This window comes from Leptinotarsa decemlineata, unplaced genomic scaffold (genome assembly GCF_025532065.1).
Source record: "Leptinotarsa decemlineata unplaced genomic scaffold, Ldec_3_MD MMD2_tig00000199_RagTag_RagTag, whole genome shotgun sequence".
Classification (NCBI taxonomy): domain Eukaryota; kingdom Metazoa; phylum Arthropoda; class Insecta; order Coleoptera; family Chrysomelidae; genus Leptinotarsa; species Leptinotarsa decemlineata.
In genome coordinates, this window is record NW_027412544.1 from 46,530 (window position 1) to 70,906 (window position 24,377).

The following is a 24,377-nucleotide window of genomic DNA, read 5'->3' on the forward strand; positions in this document are numbered from 1 at the left end:
GTGGTTAGGCCTTCCTAGCGAACAAAAATTCTTGATTGATGAATCAAATATGGTTTAAATGTATATAATATGACTTTTATGAATAAAGTAATATTAAAGTTCATTATTGTTTCATTTCAATTATAAGTATGTGAACTGAAAAATATTGCAGCGGTAAACATTGCCCCAGCCATTCGCAATGTTCTGTGTATACCAAACCAAATTAATTGTATACTCCATTCCCGCTTATATTTTTTCAACTCACGATATTGAAAACACATTATCATTCCCAAAACTAATCGCCGTCACTTTGAAATGCAGTATCCAACTCTTTTTGCCAATTATCTCTCACTGATAATGCTTCTCATAAAGCTTAGTCGACTCCTCAAGCTCAGCCTGAGCTTGCATTCTCGAACTTGATGGAATCTTATCTTTACCATTTTTGAACGGAGTTCATCACATCTTTAGACATTTAGCCAATTCAACCTTCGCTAATGCAATCTTGGCATCTAATGCTTCAAGAGTTTCATTATTAGCATTAATAGCTCGCTCACTCTTTTCAAGTTCAGCAATAGTCATCTGTGCCTTACAAGACGCATTTTGCTTTCCTTTTCATTTCCCCAAACCGATGGAGGGGGCTGAAAGAAGATAGCGGTTCAGCTTTCAAAATCACTCTTCATTTCTTTTAGGAGTACCTTTTGGCTTCCTCTTCGATCTGTCACTTTCGTGCGGGTTTTTTCTGTCGCACAACACTTTGGATTTTCTTTTCTTTAAAGTCAGTGGACAATCGATGAAGATGCCTTAGTAACCTTCCTCTTGATTGTTCTAGATTTCTTATCAACACCAAGAGGAAGGGTAGATGAAGAGTGTTTGAGTGATGATAATTGCGAAACGATCGGATTTCATTAATAATAATTTGCTCATTTGTTCTGGCACATCTGCAAAGTTAACGAAGTCGTTAATATCAAAATCATTTATCGAATCTTGACTCGATAATGTAATACTGGAATATTTTCAAAATCAGTCTGATCCGATATCAACAAGTGGTGAACCATCTTCAGCAATCAATAGCGGCATAGAGCTCATGATTATTAAGGTCTGAGGAATGATATGTGATAGCAATAGAATTGGATAGGAAAGGTGATGATGTTACTGAGACCTCACCATTTATAGAAGAAAATGAACTAGCGCATGCGCTCTCTTCATCAACTGGCACATGCGCTCTCTCACTAAACTATTCACGCATGTAACAATCTTTGTCAATTTAAGAGGAAAACTTTGTGTTGCATGCATATTTTTAAAATTAGAAAATAATACAAATAAAATCAAAATATATATAGTTATTAATAATAGAGACTATAACGATAATAAAAAATGAAAAATGTTAATATGTCTCTGTGGATGTGGGAACGTTCTTTGACTCTATTCCTCAATAGTTGTTGCTCGTGCGTCAAACACCAACATTGAAAAAAATGGATTCCCTATTGGGTAGAGTTGACCAACCTCTCACACAGATCCCTAGTACTTCTACATGCATTGCATACATGATTCCAACAATTCATGGAATATGTATCACAACGCAAACAACGTTGCAGTGGAGTTGGAACGGCAGCACAGTACCACAAATATTTCTACAGATACCTATATTGTTAAATATTATAGGTTCGGAATCACTCAGACACTGTAAACTGTTGTTGACGATAATCCGATTTTGTTCGCTTTCGAGGATGAGCGATAGTGAATCCGCAACACGCAATCACTACACATACAGTACATGGATTGATTGAATCCTGAGGTCCTACTTATTTTGACAAAAGTAGCACACAATACCCCCTGCAATCATCATTGGGTAGACACACACTTTTGTTTTTCATTCCACTCTTTTGGAACGGCATTTTACTAATTCGATTAGAAATATTAAGAGATGACTTACAGAAACTCTGATGCTCTCTCCTATACCTAACGATCTCTATTTATACGAATCAACATCATGGAAGTATAGTGGGATAACTTCTCCTACTATTCCACTCTAAACGAGTCAAGTGGTAGTCGCATGCACCTCCTATATAAGTTGACTTGCAAACCTAGAGTTCATTCATTCACTCTCTACAACTGTGAGCAAACAACAACAAAAATGAATTCTGCAAAAATAAATGCTGCATTAAATAGAATAGCTGCTGTTGATGAAAACAATTGGATAGACGATCAGATGATGAGGATGTCAATGTTCCGCTAGAGGAAGGATAGTTGAAGCAGAAGATGTTGGAGTCGATGAAGATGAGATAGACGAAGTTGAAAACGAGGCCAACCAAAGCGACGAAGATGATGACGTGATGGAGTTTGAGAGGGTCATGGATGAAGAAGATGATGAAGGGATAGAAGCTGACACAACTGAAGGTGATGTGCTATGAGGATCGGTATGCGAACACTCCAAATGTCAGTGAGACACTGGAAGATCCCTTGGATTTGTATTGTGCATTGGATGCATACGTATTGATCAGCACAATAGATGGAGAGAACAAAAAACTATGTTGGTGTTGCTTTCGGTTTTATTTCGCATAGAAACAATAATGGAGGGTGGTATGCCCATGTCAACACCCACAACACTGTCTCAATTATGGAAATGGGACAGAATTGGGTGTGAAGCTTGCGAGAGGCCACTAACAAACTTCACCCGAGTATCTACATGTATTATATGTAATAATGTCCAACCTGTGGCACAATAACCGTTGACCTACTGGTCAAAAAAAAAAAAACAACCCCTTTTCAGGGCTACATTATTCACACAAACAGTAGTTAGTTGTATTAGTATTCATAGATTATGTGACAAATGAATACTTTGACTAATAAAAGTCTAAGTTGGAAATTTGGTAGTCTTTGAATATCTATACATTATAAACAAATAAATTACTACTTTGACTGAAAAGTCGAAATTGGAATTTGATAGTCATTGAATATCTATGCATATGATGAGTACTACTTTAAATGAAAGTTGAAGTTGGCATTTGTCAATCATTCATATGCATATAATGATGAATACTTTCACATACATATATTTCGTTTGAGATTATAATGTTAACATAAATGTTAACAATGGTATGAATCTGTTTCTGTTGAAAGTAAATGGTAGCTCTGAAAAGAGCTATTTTTTTTATTGTTTCAGTCTTTAATTGTAGCCCTGAAAAGGCTGTTATTATTTTTTATTAATCCATGCAATGATATGGACTAACGCTCCTCAACATCATCAGAAACAATAATTATGGTATCGACATCTGAATCAGATGATTACTAATGATATCATCCTCATAGTAGTCATCTGAATCAGATGATATACTCATGATGTCGTCGTCGTCATAATCAGCTGAATCAGATGATATACTAATCACATCATCCGCATTATTATCGTCAACAGCATCTATGTCGTCCTGAATACCTTGTTCCACTCGTTCTGCGAAATCATCAGGAAGATCATAGATTCGCTGCAGAAATTGAGCGAAGGTTGTACCTCAAATGATCAGACGTTGAATCTATTTCATGTACTTGATGGGTCCTGTACTCGACATTGTGGAAGAATGATATAGAACTGGGATTGTTGCTATATTAATATTGGAAGAAATGAAATGGAGGGGGTGAAATGTAGAACAGTGTTTGAGATTCGAAAACATCAAGAATGAAACTCTGAGCGATTTATTAGGAGAAATTCTAGTGATTATTATGGAAAAAAAAAACTAATAAGAGGAGAGGAAGGGAGGAAGACACTGCCCCAGCCTCGCAGTGCCTCGTGTACACCAACCAAAAAGTGTGTACTCCGTGGAAGGAAAGGAAAGGAAATGATGGACAGTAGATGATTATATGTCATCATCGGAATTGAGGACATCATCATCGATTAGGATTGGGGATGGCGAGGACTATCCTCGATGAGGATAGGGGATGGTGGAGGACGTCTAACGTCAAGCTCGTCATCAGCATCATCACCAGAGTCGTCGTCGTCATCATCATCGTCGTCGCTACTCATTGGGACAATGTCATCATAAGCAGGGTCCCACCATCCGTCAGGATCTGGATATTCCGAGTCATCCAAGTGTCCTTCGTCCACTGCCAGTGACATGTTGAACTTGCATCCTGATGTCGTGATCCCGGTATTCGTATGGCGGACTGTGGGGTTCCGTGGTGGAAGAGACTACCTGTACCTGGCTGTTATCCCAGTAATTGAAGTTGTACCCTGATCCGGGCAGCTATAGGGTTCGGAGGTTGAATCGGTTCCATCTCGATGCTAGCTGATCAACTGAATGTTTCATCAGATGATTTCTACTTTAATACTTTCGAGAGGGAGTGGGAGAGGAGTGGAACATTGAGTAGGGGTAAATTGTAGTGTGACATAAGACATATTCAATGAGTAGGGTAAATTGCAAAGTGACATAAGACATATTCAATGAAAGAGATACTTGAATGGATAAAATACAAATGAAATATACTTGTCGATTTCACTATGAAACATGTCTATTTTTTTATTTTTTAAATTTTCTTCACATGAAATTATTTACAAGTGATTAGAGACACAAAAATTGATGTGAGGTATTTGTCTAGAAGAACTTGGAATTGAAATAAAAAAAATAATAATAATAATAAGAGGAAGTGAAGAAAAATGCTCCAACCATCGCATTGTTCAATGTGTACCAAACCAAAAAACAGTGTACACCCTTTATTTCACTTCCTTTTCCTTTATTCAATATAAACTTAACAAATATAAACTTAAAACTACCATAATTAAATACTCCTAACTACCTAAAACTAATCTTACATTTACACTTCATCTACAAAAAAGATGTCCATAACTGTCACTATTTTTTTGTACAGCTTATCGAAGAGGTCTCTGCTTTACACCTTTCCTGCAGAGATGCATAATTCCGATCTATTTCGGCCATTTCCTTTTGGATTTCCCTCCGTCGGTTATCCATTTCAGCCATTTGTCGCTTCATGGTAACCAACGCGCCTCGCTAGATCGGGCAGCTCGTTCTGCTTTCTTGCATCTCTGCAGAAAAACACTCATCTTTTCACTAACCTCTCCGATAGGCTGTGGCACAACACCTCAGGATCCGCCGGTGTCGCTGGCAGCGGTGGTAGTCGCGTCACCAACGGCGACAATATCACCAACTCCGGAGAAGGACTCCTCGAATTTCACTGCTGCTGGTGCTGCTGCTGGTGTGGAGGCCCTCTTACGAGAGGTCGAAAAACTACCTGCATAAGGATTAGTCCTATTGCAAGTAGCTCGGTACTTTGAAATAGGACCAACCTTTGCTGCAGGTCGTTGGCAAACCTTCTTCACAGCCCTGACTTCCTCCTCCTCCTCGAATAAGTCAGGGCTAGAAGATCTGCACCTAACTCGCGAACGCGAAGTGGTTGGCTGGTCAACCGTCACCGCTCTCGAAGATGCTGCCTCCTCCTGGTCAGCGGACACCGGCAGAATAGACGCCACAGCATTATTCACCTCCTGTGTATTGGTTGCCATTCTGAAAAAAAAAATAATACAAAGTTAGTTGATATAAAAAATAACATTCCTAATTTACTTACTCAAATATCAAGTTGGTCGTTGGAACGTACTGCCTTGTTGTGGAGTGGACTGCTCTCGATGAGATGACTTCTCGAACTGAATGTTGTGGAGTGCTCTCCGGAGGTATCGACTTCGATGCGTGAGCGGTGGGAAAATGGTGGAGCGCACATGCGCGATGAGGGTAGGGTGTACATGCGCAAATGTTGGGAGTCGGGGGCGGGGCTTCGGGGAGGGGAGGCGGGGCTTCGGAAAGGGGGCGGGGCTTCGGAAAGGGCGGGGTATCCGAAAAGTTGGTGGCGACGGGGGGGGGCGGGCCCTAACGGGCCCCGCCCACTGCCTGGGCTCCGCCCAGGTGGGTGGGCCTCCGCCCCAGGTAGGCGGGACATCTGGAGAGACATCTACGCCCTCTTCGCGCGCGCGTTCGTAACATAATATGCAACCGAACACCTAACCTAACGTATTAACGTAACCTAACCTAGTACGCTAACCTACCGCTATGCAACCGAACACCTAACCTATCGTATGTATTAACGTAACCTAACCTGGTACTCTAACCTACCGCTATGCAACCGAACACCTAACCTAACCTAACCTAACCTAACCCTAACCTAACCTACAGTAACTATTAACCTAACCTAACGAGGGAATACTAACCTAACACCTAACCTAACGTAAGAATGCAGCTAACCTAACGTAGCTATTAACCTAACCTAACGAGGGAATACATTCACCATGTTGGTTCCATTAATACATCATCAGTTGGTTTGGTTTTGGTTGTATTATTCTATGATTTGGATTAATGTTCAGTCCTGGATATCCCAGTCCACCTGATGATGATGGCCTGACTTTATAGTTTCTCTCCAAAACTTCTTTATGGTTTTTCTCCAATACTTCAACTCTCTGTTCCAGTACATCATACTTTTTCATTGTAGTCCCTGTTATGTTTGACATAGCATCAAATTTTTTATTTGTAGACGCTGTTATGTCAGACATTTTTATGTCTACATCACTTGTAAGTTTGTCAAATTTACGAGTGAAAGTTATCCGAGCCTCTGCAATTTTATCGTCAAATGCTTGCCGGGCGTCCCGAGCAATATTGCCTATTGTGGATGTATTGCAGCTTGTAGGGCTAGAAGTATAACTTCCTTTGCTCCATTAATTTCCCCCTCAAGATATGATACAGTTACACAATCACTCTTGTCAATTGGTTCACTTGTATTTTTCAATATTTTCCTTTGCATGTCATAATGACCATCTTTTGTTAATTTAAAACCATTCCCAGGAGGACCTCGAATGACATTACCACCCCATTTTCTTTTTCTACCAAACTTATCGATTGTTTTAGACATTGTGCACTCTACGATGATTCTCTTCAAACTGATATTTCTATCATTTACATATACTATATATTGCAGTAATTGATTAGGGAAATAGAAATAATACAAATAAAATTTTAATCATTTTATATTCATTACAGTAATACATATACATACATACATAATATATTAATATTACATTACTTCTATCATATATTATTAATTATAAATGGCTACATAAATATCAATATTGAATTTTCCGGTTTTGAAGATATTGAATGATATTTCAATCATTGATCTCGGCAGATAATAAATTAATCATTGATCCAATGGAGTCTCCTGAGATTGTGATTGTTGAATAATATTACTTATCCAACGAATGTTCTCATTTGGATCGTTTTCATAAAATTCAATATCATTATGACCCCAGGAAGAGTGTGGGTAGTATTCGGAATGATAAATCGTTTATCATCGTGATATGATAATGCAACTTTATTTTTAATTCAGTATACATATCATGTAACACGCTTCTAAATGAATTCATCTTTCTGAATATCATACCACCTTGTTCGACGATTTTTTGATAATCTTCGCATGTCAATTCATTCTTTATTACAGATAGTTTAACCCCTTTGGCTTTCTTAAATTCACCATCAACAGATTTCACATAATATGCTTTAGCACCTGTACCATAAAAACTCATGATTGGATCATTTGGAAATTCATCTTTGAAGTTACCCAAGACTGAACTTGTTACTGGAATATTGAATTGGTTAACTATACTGTAATTGGATGTATCAAATCTACTTATGTTAGTTTTTATGAATTCATAAAAATTTTCTGTGTTTACTTTAAGAATGAGCGAGTCGGTATCTGTGTAAAGTAAAGAGACATTTTCATCAAAGTGTTGTTTGATGCATCCATAGAAAAAGTCATACATGACTGTTTTAGATAATTCTAATATGGAAAATCCCAAATATAATGGTTTATCGTAATGAACCTTCACTCTACCCAATTGAATGGCAACGAAATTATCAGTGAAAATTGAACAATTTTTGAAATTTGGTTTGGCTATGAGAGTGCTGGCACCTATATTTTTCTTTATATTTTCCCAATGTGTAACGAGTCTAACATCAATTCGATTATCTACATTCTCCATTGTCTTTCCATACACCGCATTATTCATTAGTTTATAGAAATCTTTAACAGATTTGTTGTTAGACCTATTACGCATTTCAGTATTAAGATCTATATAGGGTTTCATCCAGCATGATTGTTTGAATTTCAATACTCTATGTGTATTCATTACAATCAATCCATTTTTGACAGCTTGCTGTAGATTCCTATAATGAACAATATATTTTCTTTTATCATTCAAATTGGAATTAATTTGGGAATTTTCGATTGTGTACGAGGTGGTATTATTTTTTTTTCGACTAAAAATGGAAGGTCAGAATGTTTATCATGCAACTCTTGTGGATAATGAATGTCCACTTCAAATACATACCCATACGGACTATCAGTACTCACATCCATCACATCGAGATTAGAATTTCATTTGGTGTCAACCATGTAAATTCACTTGTTGGTAGAGGTTGTGACATACTGTGACCGTATAGATTTGTTGCATCTAAATATGTAATGAATGTGGAAGGTTCGTTGGGATTATAATTGGGTAAAAATCTATTATTTGCTATATGTTTCCTCTCGCTACATTGACTAATTCCACCTCGTATACCTTTTTGAAAAAAGTGAATCATATCAATGTCAGTTAGTAATTCCAATTCAACATTAGTGAACTTCAACATCATCCCATGATAATCCAGGTGCAGTGTAATATTGTGCCGGATCTAAGTTATATATCTCTAAACTTGTGGTGCGGAAGTTTTCAAAAATATCACATAGTAGCAATACATCCGACTTCAAATACAAATCAGAGTATTCCCCCAAATTCTGACACTCGAATAAATTCCAAACTTTTCTAGCCCTATCATAATCAGTTTCCGATATATGTTCACAATTGAGTGTGTCATAAAACTGATTTTTTGTCGGAAGTAATGGATAATTCAATTTGTCAATGTCATCAACAAAACTATATGGAAATACACCTTTCTGTCTCATCAAATTGAATTTCTCAATTTGTGGGAAATGTTTGTGCATCTCCAAACATTGATCGGAGGTCAAGTTTGCACCCAACTTCTCCAACGAATTAGTCATAAATTTATAACTATCGATAAATCTCATTTGAGATAATTCTTCCTAACCACACCATCTTTATCGGTATAGCTGTGTGTAAAGAGATGCTTCGTGAAAGATATATATTTCTCTTTAGTTTGCGGGATAACATCAACTTTCTCTTTATTCCTATACAATTCTTTTATGAATAAATGACAATCATAACCACTTAAATTATGAAAAATGATAGGTATGAAGTTTGGTATTTTGAAATTTAAATTACATTTCGAGTGAGCGGCATGTGATCTTTTCTTTCCTGTGACATGACAATGATCTCTTACTTTGACGTCACCATCAGTAAATGCTTTATTACATATACCACAAGTTCTGGCTGCAACAAACTGTTCTTCTTCTTCGACAGTTTGTGTATCCATTGGTTTAGGGTTTCTGAGATGATTTTCATGTATCTCTTTCAAATCATCTTCAATGCTACTCACAAATTTCTGAGCTGCATCTACACCCCTATATGTAACAAATTTTGTCAAATCATCATTATATGAACACTTTATCAAATAAGCAAATGAATATGGGGCATGTTTGAATGTTTTAATCGTGTATGAACTTCCAGGATTTGGCTCATTCACATGAATCGGTTTAAGCACTGATTCAAAATCAGCATACACTACAAATGGCACCCTCATTTGCCTCTCAAAGTTTTCAAACATTAGTTTATTTTCCGCAACCATTCTACCATATTTATTGATCTTTAAATTAGTAGTTGGTGTTGTGGTACTAATGTGATTACAATCATACATATTATGACGTAAAAGCAATCTCTCATCAGAAAAATATATCAAACATCCGTCACAAAAATATTTTTTCTGTCTATGAGCTGATAGTTGATTAGAAACTAATCTTGAAAGATCTTTGATCCAACAATAGTGACCATTACCGGAGTCATCAGTTATAAACAACAAATTGACATGTCTCCGAGTCTTCTCTGTGAGTATCGCAATGGACCAATCACTTCATACTTCATTTTACCCTTCTCAAATGTACTCTCTAAACCGTAAACATTAATTGAAATATCATTCCTATCTTCGAATATTTCGATACTCTTATTATTAACTTTAACCGGAAAATCCATACCTGTGACATCTAAAACAGTGGAAAAGTGGATATGACGTAAGTTCGGACACTCGACTATCTGCAGGATATAATGCTGATGTTATAGCCCAGGCAAAACAATATTGATCTTCATTACGAACATTCACAACAGCTTTCTTCCATTGAATACATTGAGGCAGCTTCACATATGAACGTCCTTCCAGTGGACTGTATTTATTAATGTTGACCTCGAGAAACAATATTTTTTCACAAGTCCAACCTGAATTATAAAAAAAAAAAAAAATTACTATTCAATCTTATTGAAATTTTTAAAAAATAAATACCTGAGTTACGATCCTGGAACTCAGTCGTTTGAGCCACAATTACATCACGGAATCCATCAAAAACAGCATTCAAATCTGAAGATTGGTCCACTATTTTATTTTGGGAATTAAATGACTTCGTGTCCCTCGAATCATCAGTCTGAAGAATATAATTCCCAAAAACTTCCATATTCACCTTGATGCTTTTATGGATCCTGATGGCTGATTCCAGTAATTCAATGACCTTCTGCCTAATCTTATTGAAAAATGACATGTAGTCACTGGTTACAATCGAACTCTCCACCCTGTATGTAGCAATGCGGCAATTGAATGCATTCGTTATAATTTGAACACCGTCAGACAATTGAACACATGCATTATTTTTATGACTCATGGTTCTTCGGTGAGAATTCACTTGGCTCATAGGAATTGTCACATTACAACAATTGCACGTATACATAGGTGTTGCATTATCCACTCTCACCCGTTTCACTGCAGCCCTCCTTGGCAACTCTGGAGCTGATGCCGACGAAGATTATCACTACGAGTGAAAGATTTACCACAGTCACAGGAATACATTTTATATAATAGTTCTCACTAACTCACTTGATGTAAACTGACATAGCCAACACTCGTACGCTTCTTAAATACACTCTGATAGGACCCGTCAAGACGTCATAGCCAACCCCACTTCTCAACTACATGCGCCAAGATTACCTCCCAACTGAATGCGATAACAGATGTCGATATACGAGCAAGCAGTGGTCGTTGCGGTCTCGGAGAGGGTAGACGCTAGGCAAACAGTCCTCGGCTGCCGTTGTGTCACCATCGATAGCGGGGCTAGAGCGAACCTTCATCGCTTCAGGAGAGGTGAGGGCAGACCGATGAATACGCATTACTCTGCCACACGTCGTGGAGTGAACATGTCGCTCTCTAGCCGTTGAACGGTTATTGCTGTGACGTCACTCCACTACTAACTTGGTGCCCTAACACCGATGGAGCATTTATTACTTGGAGGATCTTCGAAGTATGCAGACGTATGTTTGTACATAGACAAACAAGCACATGATGAAACCCTGTACCGTGCATTCTCCTACACACACACATAAACACACAAAATCTCATATGAAAAAAAAAAAATTTGAACGATCCATGCACCAGACACTTCAAGGTCACAATGCCTTGACTTCACTGCACAACAAAAAAACTTCACCAAACAACAACCAATAAAAAAAGCAATTAATACGTCATAGTGGTGGGGGGAGGCCGAGAATCAGCTGTAAACAACTACTTTAATTTCAATAAAGTAACAAATCTGTTCATTCATACTTTATTTTTTGATCATATTTATTATTTTGATCTCATTCACTTCTCTTCCTGAAGTGACAAAACATAACTATGAAATTAACCAAAATACAAAAAATACATAACAGGGATATGTACATACCACTTGTGAGAATGATGACCACAAATACACACTGTAATGTATAACAACAAAATTATAAATTGAAAAAAAATACCTTTAGACGAGATACATTTTTTTTAAAGTCTATTAAGAAGATGGAGAGGTGGAAAGCCGTAAAGCTTTTTTCCCAAAAATACAAAATCATCAACCGTAATAATTTTTAGAAATAATGAAACATACTTCTTTTCATGAATCCAGCTTCTATTTTCAAGAAAACTGTCAAAAACTATCCTCTGAACTATATACTAAGTAAGAGCGAGAAAAAAGACTCAATCCACAAATATAAAAAATATGAAGAAATCCTCTCATCGAGCGCCGAACGAAATTCATCGTCCGTCATTCACAGCAAGTGAGAGTGTTTTACTTCCATAAATACTATTCCACTCTTAGTTTCAATCATTCCAGACTTTTGTCCGGTATTTTCGTGCTATAGTATATTTCCTTGAGCAGCGGAGTAATAAATAATTTTCAAGTGGCTGTTCCATAGGCGTTCATAATTGAGTCGGTTGAAAAGTGGAAATGTAGTATTTATTTTAAACATTCAATGTTGTTTGATTCGAAATAACTAATTCAAAAGTTTTTTTTATAGTTGTATGTGTAAGGTGAGTAACAAAAATATGGAACAGTTACATAATTAATCAATAGATGTTTTTTAATCGAACATCCAAAATTGTTTTAACTCTTGATTTGTCAATAATCTGTATGAAAGGCGCTTTTCAATTTCAAATTTTTGATAGAAAAGAGGATGCCGTCATGAATCGATCGGATCTAATAATGCTTAGTGCTTGGGTACTTATATAACCTAAATAATATAAATTAATGATTAAAGCCTGCATCAATCCAGTTTTCTTTTCAATAAAATGAATGAGCCAATGTGCTGCTTTTGTTAACGAAAATATTATTATTCTTAATACAACCAAATTCCAAGGAAGAACAAAGTGTGTCTGCATCAACAGGCAGAAATAAAATGGAAAAACTTCAAACGAATTAAATTTCAGCTGGGAAAAACAAAACAGAAAGTCGCTCTCAATGGAAAATCCCGAAATTATTTGCTGCAAAAGACATTATTTCAGGCAGATAACAAAATATTACTCTACGTCTTATGCATCTGCCCACTTATAATTGCGAACTTGATCCCATTGAACTCGTCGGTTGAGAAAATTGTCGTACCTCCAATAATTACATTCGATGAACATTCATCCGATTCAGCTTCTGATAATATAACATAATTTTTGCTTATACCTATTCATTGCCGATTTATTATCATGTTAATATTTTGAATTGAAATTTTATAACGGTATTGGTTGTATATGAATAAAAAAACATAGTTATTAGTTTCAACGAATATTTTTCATTGAATACCTAAACGATCGTCACTGCAGGTGGCAAACGAACCGAACGTTCATAAAATATTTTAAATAGATTTGGAAAAGTTGAATACACTCAATTGAATTTATGAATCGAAGAGGTTTTTTGTATTAAAGTGTGTAATTTTTGAAATTCTTGCAAAGCGCTTTCAACTTTCGTCATAATTAGTGCTCACCTGAAAGTAAGTGATCTAATTGAAAAAGAAGTTTAGTGAAAATTGAAGTTGCAAAAAGTTTTAAATCTTTGAGGTTAAGAAATTTGGAAAAATTGTTTAAGATTACTTACTTGTCAGGCAACAGGAAGTATCAAAATAAGTACATGGCACATTTGTAATATTTGACTTATATAAAACAAAATAGGCTTATAGCCAAGAAAATACATTTTTGGATTGAGGCCATGTGGTTCAGTCAAAGTATTATATGAAGAAGGACAACTTGAGACATGATGTGTCAAGTGTCATGTTAAAATAATGGTACCAACTTGAGAAGTGATCCATAATGGATTTAAAATCAATTATGTAGAGGAAAAGTCAATATTGAATAAAATGTATTAGTGATAAATTTGATTAATTAATAATTCATAATCCTTTCATGAAGAGAAAGGAAATCTCTGTTTAAGTTTACTTGAGTATTCAAACAATGATCATTATTGGAAAGTTCTTTAGAAATCTCCAACTCTTCAAACAAGTCAAGTCTAAGGAAATTTTTATTATCTATTGTGTTTCCGATTATTATTATTGTTACACGACTGAAATTTGAACTTTGATATCCCAATCAAACATTGAGAAAATTGAAGATATTCCAAAAATTCTTATGAATTGTTTTCTAGAAATTCAGAATCAGCTAACAATTGTCATCAGCTTTATACGGAAATTCGAAATGACAATCAGTCTTTCAAATGCAATTATGGCCATATGTAGAAGTAAGACAGGAAGGTAAATAAATAATAGTCATGTAATTTGATACAACGAAATTCGAACTAACTGAATACAAAGACCAGCTGAATTGATGAAAAAAATATGCTTTTGTTAAGAATTGCTTTCATGGGGGCATTTGAATGAAAGAGTAAATATAGACTTTATGGTGCCGAACGACTTATTATTCTTTTCTAAGCAGAGATTCCAGGTTGTTATTCTACATATACTAAATATCAAAATATGTTTGTATTCCAATGACGCAGTCTTTAGTTTCCTGATTGTTTTAATATGTTCTTTAAAAACGGAATTGCCAAATTTGGATTGTGTTCGTGTATGTAGATGATTCAGTTGCTTTTTTCACGCTATTTTCAAAAGCATGATAAATATTTGAGACAATATTTTTAAATAACTTCAAAATAATTGTTGATAGTTCTAAAACAAATTTTAAAAACTTCAAATTCGTGAAAATTTGAAAAATGTTTTGTCAATTGAAATGATTCTAAACATGTTAATAAATAGTCGAAACTATGAAAAAATAGTATACTTATTGCAAGAATCGTAACAGATTTCCACAAAGAAATCCATTTGTATAGTATAATGTTTGCGACATATTCCGAGTAGAAGATGGAAGGAAATATTCTGCAAAATGGTTCTTCAACGACTTAGGAATTTGAAAAAATTCTTAAATATAATTGGCAAGAAAAAACTAATGCATAACTTGAAAACTATTTTTCCAAATTGTTTTGCAATTCATCAAAGCCAAAATGAAATGATAGGTTGTTTAATATTACTGGAAACTGGATTTATTAACAATAAAAAGCATAACCGTTCAGAAGTTGTCAACGATGAAGCCATTTGTACTGCAGTTTTAGGGCACGTTGGACTGATGGAAAATTCTTAATTTCTTACTAAGTTATCTCTTGAATTAGAAATCAGTCGTACAAATGTTTTCAGAATCCTTCATAAGTACAAATTCATGAATTGAACGAAAATGATTTCGATAGACGTATCGAGTTTAGTGAAAGTCTTACTGAAAGGATCAACTTGCATCAGAATTTTTTGTATAACATTTGTTTTTCAGGTGAATGTACGTTTAATTTGAATGGAGAGGTGAATCGGCAAAATTGTCGACATTGAAGTGATACGAATCCTCATTTATACCGTCAAGTTCATACCCAACGACCTCAAAAACTGAATGTTTGAGAAGGAATTTTTGGTGACCACATCATAGGATCTTTTTTTATCGATGATATTTTGACTAGTGATAAATATTTTTCTATGTTGGAGAATCGAATAATACCATGCATCAATAGAGCCATTGAGGAGAATATAAATTTATTCGAAAACGAAATAGTTTTTCAGCAGGATGATGCACCTCTCTCATCATGCAGCTCCAGTATGACAACTTTTTGATGATCATTTTCCTGGTCGCTGGATTGGCAGAAGAGGTCCTTCAGAATGGCCACCGAGGTCTCCGGATCTCAGTAATGTAGATTTCTTTCTCTGGGGTCATTTGAAGTCTGAAGTGTATGAGTTGGAATCAACAACATTAGAAGATTTGAGAGAGAATATCATGAGGCATTACAGAGAAATAACTCCCGAGATTCTCAACCATGTGAGGGCAGCAATAGAAGCTCGTTTGTACCATTGTATGGAAGTTCGTGGAAACGTTTATGAACATGTACTATACAATTTTTTTTTCTCTTGTCCAGTCATCAGATTTTGATTCAATAATTAATAAAAAATCTCTTTTTATGGTTTATTGCTTCCATATTTGTCTCTAGAACGAATATTTCAAAATGTGGCCTCCTGTATAACTGTTGATATGTTCTTTATTTTTCCTGCAAATCATTGTTCCAAAGGTTATAAAGGGTGGCTCGTTTTCAACTCAAATAATTTGTATCTCCCGAACCATAATCTTCAGACCATATGTTTTATACTTTGATGAAATTAGCTCATCATGTAGCATCTGATAATACGGAATAATATAGGGTGATCCATTTAAAAAAAAAATTGGTGACATGCTCTATGGGTGGATAGAGAAAGTAACAAACATCAAATGTGAATATGTCAAAATGTGTCTCCCTGTATACCATTGTTGACGTATTTTGTCATTTTTCCTCGAAATCATTGTACCAAAAGTTATTCAGGGTGGCCCGTTTAAATGGAATACACTGTATTTTATTTCATCTATTTAACACGTTCAATCAATTGATATTTGATAGAAATCCGTCAAACTTCTTGAATTATCTCCAGAAACCAGCTAGGTTTGCATCCAATAGCAAGGGTAACGAGTTTTTGTTTATTTTTAGAAGTTTGGTGATTTTCAACTCTTTATTAGTTTCACAAACTTCTGACGGTCTCCAAGAAAAACATGTCCATCGTCAAACTTTGGGGACGAATATATTCATAATGAAGCCCCTAGAGCACACAGAAAGTTTCGTCAAAGATATTCTGAACAAAATCTGAAAGACGTTAGCCCAAAAGAAATAGAACATATTCAGAAATATTTCAGAAAGTTTTTTGATCGGCGGTTCAGTTGATCAAAACTTCAATATTGATGTTTGAAGGTGATTGACAATGTTTCGTGATGAATTTCACTAGTTCGGACTTCCATTGTCTATTATATAAAATGATTTGAAATCCCTGAAATAAGTAAAAAAGAATAATTAAAAAGAATAGTTGAAAATAACAATTATATTAAGCAACAATAAACCTGAAATGAAATGATAGTGAAATAACCTACAAGTAAAAAATATAATAATTGAATAAATAAAAATTAAAGGAATGCAAAAAGAGTATAATGAAATAAAAAAATTAAAAAGTGTAGAGATTCCAAGTCACGTTAGTTCACGACGTTTCGATTGTTGCTATCTACAATCGTCTTCTGGTGATGACTGGACTGATTCCTCCGAGAGATGACTATTTTATAGGTCGTTGAAATACTTTCACTTCCTCTACTTTCCATTTTCCGCTTCGCTGATTCCGTGAGAGATGACCGATTTGGCGGGAGTTGGTCATTTTTCGTTTGATGATGGGTTTCCATATGTTTCGTATATCTACGCTGGCCTGACTGAATACGTTGTTGGACAACATGTATGCGGCTTCCTTAAATTTTCTCCTGAACCAATGTTCCTCTCTGTGCAAGATCTCAGCTTGGGACCACTCGATGTTGTGTTGATGGGTCCAAACATGGTCTGCTATTCCTGATTTGCTGGTTTCTCCTCGCTGTGTGTGCTTCTTGTGCTCGGCAATGCGAACATTCAATGGCCTCTTAGTTTCACCAATATAGGATTTTCCGCACTCACAGGGTATCCGAAATGCAATTCTTGGAATCGCAGTCCGCGATTCCAAGAATTTCGTGAGGCCTCACGAAAACCAGGCCCCCAAACGCGGACTGCGATTCCAAGAATTGCATTTACCGGATACCCTGTGAGTGCGGAAAATCCTATATTGGTGAAACTAAGAGGCCATTGAATGTTCGCATTGCCGAGCACAAGAAGCACACACAGCGAGGAGAAACCAGCAAATCAGGAATAGCAGACCATGTTTGGACCCATCAACACAACATCGAGTGGTCCCAAGCTGAGATCTTGCACAGAGAGGAACATTGGTTCAGGAGAAAATTTAAGGAAGCCGCATACATGTTGTCCAACAACGTATTCAGCCAGGCCAGCGTAGATATACGAAACATATGGAAACCCATCATCAAACGAAAAATGACCAACTCCCGCCAAATCGGTCATCTCTCACGAAATCAGTGAAGCGGAAAATGGAAAGTAGAGGAAGTGAAAGTATTTCAACGACCTATAAAATAGTCATCTCTCGGAGGAATCAGTCCAGTCATCACCAGAAGACGATTGTAGATACCAACAATCGAAACGTCGTGAACTAACGTGACTTGGAATCTCTACACTTTTTTATTTTTTATTTTATTATTTTCTTTTTGCATTCCTTTAATTTTTATTTATTCAATTATTATATGTTTTACTTGTAGGTTATTTCCCTATCATTTCATTTCAGGTTTATTGTTGCTTAATATAATTGTTATTTTCAACTATTCTTTTTAATTATTCTTTTTTACTTGTTTCAGGGATTTCAAATCATTTTATATAATAGACAATGGAAGTCCGAACTAGTGAAATTCAATATTGATGTACTGATATCGATGAAAATGAACTCAAAAAGTAAAATAAGAGATATTTGATCAACAGTGCACGACTAAGATCATTAAAAATCTCGAGACATGATGGTCGTCATTGAATTTGATAAATCAGTACAACAATATAAGTTAAAATTATAATGAAAATGTCATCAACTTCATAGTAACATATATATCAAAAATTTATGGCAATTCACATTTCTGAATTTGAGCCAAAGCTAATAATCGCAACTAATAATTGGGAGAAATGGTTTGATTTTAACTAGTAACTTACAAACCGGTCTGTAGGTAATCTACTCGATTCATTCTTCTGGTGGATAAATGAAAAACATCCGCAAGACTAACATGTGAGGTATCTTGCATTAGATGTCTGTTGGATATAATCCAATGTATCCAATATTTGAATATATAATTAAGAAAGATCTAATAATCTTGAACAGAGGCACGGAGCCGACATTTATTAACGCCCGTAGCCCAACATTAATAGATATCACGCTCACGACAGCCAAAATATCATACAAAATCCAAGACTGGCAAGTCTTGAGGGATGTAGGCTCTCTACAATCTCACTTCCGCTCTGCGGAAAACAGGGGTCCTGACTCCTAGCAACAATGAAGAACTGGAAAGGTACACGGTATCTATCCACAACAAAATAAACATTGCCTTTCCGATGAGGATGGTTCAAACAGATGGCACAACCAACACATGGTGGTGCCCTGAATTTGAACACCTCAGGAAGACAGCGAGAACGACTTTCAACAAGGCAAAACGTACAAGACTCGAAGAGGACTGGGAAATATATCAAGCCAACCACAGAGAGTTCAAAAACGTCTGCAGACGAAAGCAAAGAAAAGCCTGGAGAGCCTATTGTGAGGCAGTCGAAGACTTCCCACTAGCTTCTAGGCTACAGAAGGCACTCTCAAATGACCACCATAAGAGTATCGGCATCCTGACGAGGGAAAATGGTGACAAAGCCGCCAACCTCCAGGAGAGTGCTAAGATTCTTATGGAAACTCACTTCCCAGGTTCTGTCTTTCCTGGAACGACGAACTGGACGGATGTACCAACAACACCCTCACAATACGACTGGCAATCTGCTAGTGCAGTAATTGATGAGGACAAAATATAATGGGCTATATCGGGCTGTCCCCATTCAAGTCACCAGGACCTGACGGTATAAGACCAGCTCTACTTCAGTGGGGACTGGACACTCTTATGCCGCACCTGATTGGAATATTCAAACACTTCATCCAAATCAGTATGCATATACTCCGGGAAGGTCTACTGATTCAGCCCTTCACCATGTGGTTGGCAAAATCGAGAGATCATTGGACAACAAAGAATCCACTCCGGGTATATTCATAGATATCAAGGGATCGTTTGATAAAACAACTTTTCCAACAATTACTCAGCAACTACACTCCAGGAATATACCCTGGTAGTAGGAGAATGGATACTCAAGATGCTCTCTAGTAGAGCAATAAGTATTAATGTAGAAGACATCACAGTAAAAGGACTGGTCATGAGGGAATGTCCACAGGGAAGGGTCTTAACACCCCTTCTCTGGAACATAGTTCTGGATACCCTGATTAATCACCTTAACAAAAATGGATTCTACACAATTGCATACGCAGATGACACAGTTATCTTGCAGACTGGCGAATTTGTAAATATACTGTGCGATAGAGCGCAGGATTAGCTCATGATAATAGAAACATGGTGTAAGGAACACTCACTTTCGATCAACCCAAGAATAATGAGGCGGTCCTTTTCACCAGGAAAAGAAGTTTAACGGGCTTAAAACCTCCCGAAATCTTCAAAAGCAAACTGAACTTCTCTGAAGCGGTGAAATACCTTGGTACTATCCTCGACAGGAAGCTAACATGGAACTCTCATCTACAGAGTAGAGCAAAAAGAGCATACGTGGATTATGAGCAATGTCGGGGACAGTGGGACGGGCATGGGGTCTTTCACCCCGTGTGGTCACCTGGATCTACACTGCAATGATAAGACTTATGTTAACGTATGGAGCCATTGAATGGGGACCGAAAGTTCTACAAGAAACGGCCATCCAAAAATTATATAAAATACAGCGACTGGCTTGTTTAAAAAAAAACACCAACTGCAGCAATGGAATTATTCAGGGGTCTGACCCCTCCGGATCTGTATGATAAGGAGGTTGCGTTAATGGCCATTGCGCACGGCTGGTGTAAACTTCGAAGTAGGAATGAGTCATTTGAAGCTGGGCCTATGGCAAGAAGCGTTTACTGCGCAACCTCTGCTGCAGGCAACAATTGATGCAATTGAACCCAGGTTTGTGTTTAATAAACCCTACAAAATACAAATAAAACAGAATACAGTGTCAGATGCTTCAAATGCAATACGGATTTATACAGACGGCTCAAAAACCAAAGAAGACTCAGGATGTGGAATGTACTCCAGATCACTAAGCCTAAGGATTAAGTGGGGAATGGGAGGAAATACCAGCTTGGTCCAAACAGAACTGGCTGGTATCTCAATCGCCACAAAAGAAATAACCATGAAAGGAATTTCTGGCAAAAACATAACAATCTGCACTGACAGCAGACAAGCCCTAGTAGCCTTGAAAAGACAATGTATAACCTCAGGGCTAGTACTAGAGTTTCACCAAGATTTAGCCAAATCCTCGGTAGATAATAACATTATCCTGAGGTGGATTAAAGGGCACGGCAGGAGTGAAGGTAATTGCATTGCCGACTCTTTAGCCAAGAAAGCGACTGGACTAAGAATTTTAGGACCCAGTGGTACCCACAGCCTGATGACTTCGACAATTGCGGAACTAGTCAAATGTTACACCCATGCTCAATCCTTAAAGAGATGGGATGGAATCAAAGTATGTAATCTTGCCAGGATCACCTTGGGCGACCCTGGGAAGCTGGCGCCGAAGAAATATCTGGAGATGACCAACAGTAGGACGCCTAACAGTAGGATTTCTGACTGGCCACTGTCAACTAAGGAAACACCTCCATGAAATGGGGCTAGTGGACACACTTCTATGCAGGATGTAGGATAACAGGGCTATACAAAGAACTTCAACAACTGAAAATCGGGATACAAGCATGGTTCTCCCACCCAAGTCAAGATTTTGTATAGTGTCGAGGACTATGTGACGTTAGGGTGCCTTAAAATGATACGTCGTTAGCGATACACCACCCAAGTTAAGGTAAATGGTTATAGTACACTCATTTTAGGGGGTTTGCCTAGGAAAGTGGACATACCCAGCTGTAAATTTGTATAAACTTCCTATTTTGGCATCATAAAAGTATTCTCAAAATTCACATATGATTCAACGGCCGCAACTTCAAAAATTGGTGGTCAAAACTCAAAAAAAAAACGACTTTTTGCACGATTTTTGCCAATATTTCATTTCCAATGGGTTTTATGCTAATTGTATTTATTATCAATATCATAGAGAATTAAATTCTCTACAACTTTTGTTTCGAATATATTTTCATACGTTGAATCGTTTCTGAGATAGAGGGCAGCGCGAGCGCAGATTAAATATTATTTGAAATCAACTGGTTGTCCCGATCGAAATCAGCTCATTTAAGGTTTATAAATTATTACTTAATAAATAATTATAAATAATTTTCAATTTTATCAACAAATACCTTATATTAGAATTTTTTTTTCATTAATTATTTATTTTCAATTGAGTATCAATTTATTTAATAACACTTACCTGCCCGTGTAGTTATAAATTTGTAGAGGGAAACATATATATTACATTATAATTTGAATCGAATCTATAGTAATTATTCTTCAATGAATAAAAATGAATAGAAAAAATATAAATATTTTTAATATTTTCATTAAAAAATCTCATTTGATACATTTGTGAATGTGAAAATTAAAAAAACAATGAAATAATTGAAAGAATAATGAGTTTTAATTTCAATTTTCTTCTTCTTCATTGTCGTCTTCTTCTCGCATCTTCACCCAGGTTCGTTTCCAATTCTTCCATGATTTCTGGATCAAAGGACCTATCTTCGTTAACATCGGTCTCATATGGTACAGCATTGAGACAAGCTTGCCCATTACACTGGCCACTAGCTAAAGAGCATTGCAACCCCGCTTTTCTGCATCCACATCTTGAACCACAACCACTTTTGCAGTTACAGAATATCGTATTGAGTAATTCATCTGGAGCAGGTTGTAAAATGATCATGATTGGTTCTAGCAATCCATTACGCATTGTCCAACCTCATTCCTGGGGTTCCAAATCATGTCCTAACCAAGTTTGAATTTGGTAATAAACACGATTAAAATGTTGGTGAGCTGCTCCACTTATTGGTGGCATATTTGATAACTGCACAGGTTTATTGAGCTTTGTTAGCTTGACATATTGTGCATAACGAAGATGATCGATAGTATTTACAGACAGCAATATAAACAGCTAGCTAATAAAGTTTGCAATCCACTATCAAATAAATAATCATCCAAATTAGATAGTTTCTCGAATGTTCTTAAAAACGTTTTTTTTTTTTTCGTTTTGTAAAAAGCGCAGAAGTCGTATCACTGCCGCTTAAAGCGTGAAGGAACAAAATGTGTTTTTTAGAACTTGAATATTGGTCGAAACTCTTAGAGGAGTATATTTCCGTTTTCACATTTGCTATGCCAACTTTTAAAAAAAATTCTTGTTCAAGAGATAGTGTACGCCTAATTAAAATCAAAAGTAAATCAATATCTTCACCGACTATAATTACTGTTCTTTGACGTTCAGATTCTTCAATAGCTGTCGCAATAATGAGAACATCCGCATCAACTCTGGCCTGTTTAGTGTTGATGTCAACAGCTTCTAATTTTTTAATAAGCATAGTAATCAGCTTTTCCTTATTTTTGCTATTTGATAGAAATTTTTCTTGGCTAATTGGTACAACCATGGTTTCGTCGACACAAACTTCATATGTTTTTGAAATTGCAGCCATTCTTCTCTGCTGCTCCACAGCTTTTATGGTTTTACTGTAATTCGAGTATCCATCAAATACAACAATAATATTTAATTTATAATGTGTTTGTAAATACCTAACGTATTTATCAAAAATAATTGAAAAAGTATCTTCTTTACTCCATACAACTCGATGTAAAAGAAATCCGCCATCAATAATAAACATTGCATTATTTTCATCGATATTGAAGTTGATAGGTGACATATATTGTCATACAGTGACGATTTCGTGATTTTCCTCATACCATCATTATCATATAGCGATGATAATGATGGTATGAAGATTTTCTTGAAGATTGCTTTCAAATTGTTCACTGACTGTTCTTTGGAATAATAATAATGGATCCACTAAAACTTTACAATCATTAATTTTGACTGATTTGTTAACAATCGAAAACGATAATACCAGAGCGTTTCAATTTTATTTCGTGAAATGATAAACCAGTAATTTTAGTCATAGATTCTAATCCGATATCACACTTGCTCACTTCCAACTATCCCAGAAGCTAACGATATCAACTGTGTGGTAATTGGAAAAGGTTCATGAAATTTTAACCATTCAAGTAGTATCTTCACGTCCTTATTATCTTTTTTTTATTCTTGAATCTCTGGAATCTACGTGTTGTTCTGTAGATTCCAAGTAAATACAGAAAGGAATAAATTGGATTATTGAATTCATAGATAGGTTCATTGATGAAAAAAATATTTAAATATAATGTATTTCTCAATAAAAAATTAAAATTATTTATAATTATTTATTAAGTGATAATTTATAAACCTTAAATGAGCTAATTTCGATCGGGACAACCAGTTGATTTCAGATAATATTTAATCTGCGCTCGCGTTGCCCTCTATCTCAAAAACGATTCAACGTGTGAAAAAATGTTTGAAACGAAAGTTGTAGGGAATTTAATTCTCTACAATATTGATAGCAAATAAAATTAGCGTAAAACCCGTTGGAAACGAGAAATTGGCAAAAAACGTGCAAAAAGTCGGTTTTTTTGACTATTGACCCCCCAATTTTTGAA

The 24,377-nt window shown here is 36.1% G+C and overlaps 1 protein-coding gene across 1 annotated transcript in view; it reads right to left on the minus strand.

Moving 5' to 3' along the window:
- LOC141481511 (uncharacterized) overlaps positions 1-23,284 on the minus strand; it is a 41,543-nt gene extending 18,259 nt beyond the window's left edge. Inside the window, exon 1 of the mRNA XM_074173133.1 lies at positions 23,108-23,284. Coding sequence (XP_074029234.1) covers positions 23,108-23,284 — 177 coding nt within the window. The remainder of the gene's footprint in view (positions 1-23,107) is intronic.
- Between the last annotated feature and the right edge of the window lie 1,093 nt (positions 23,285-24,377).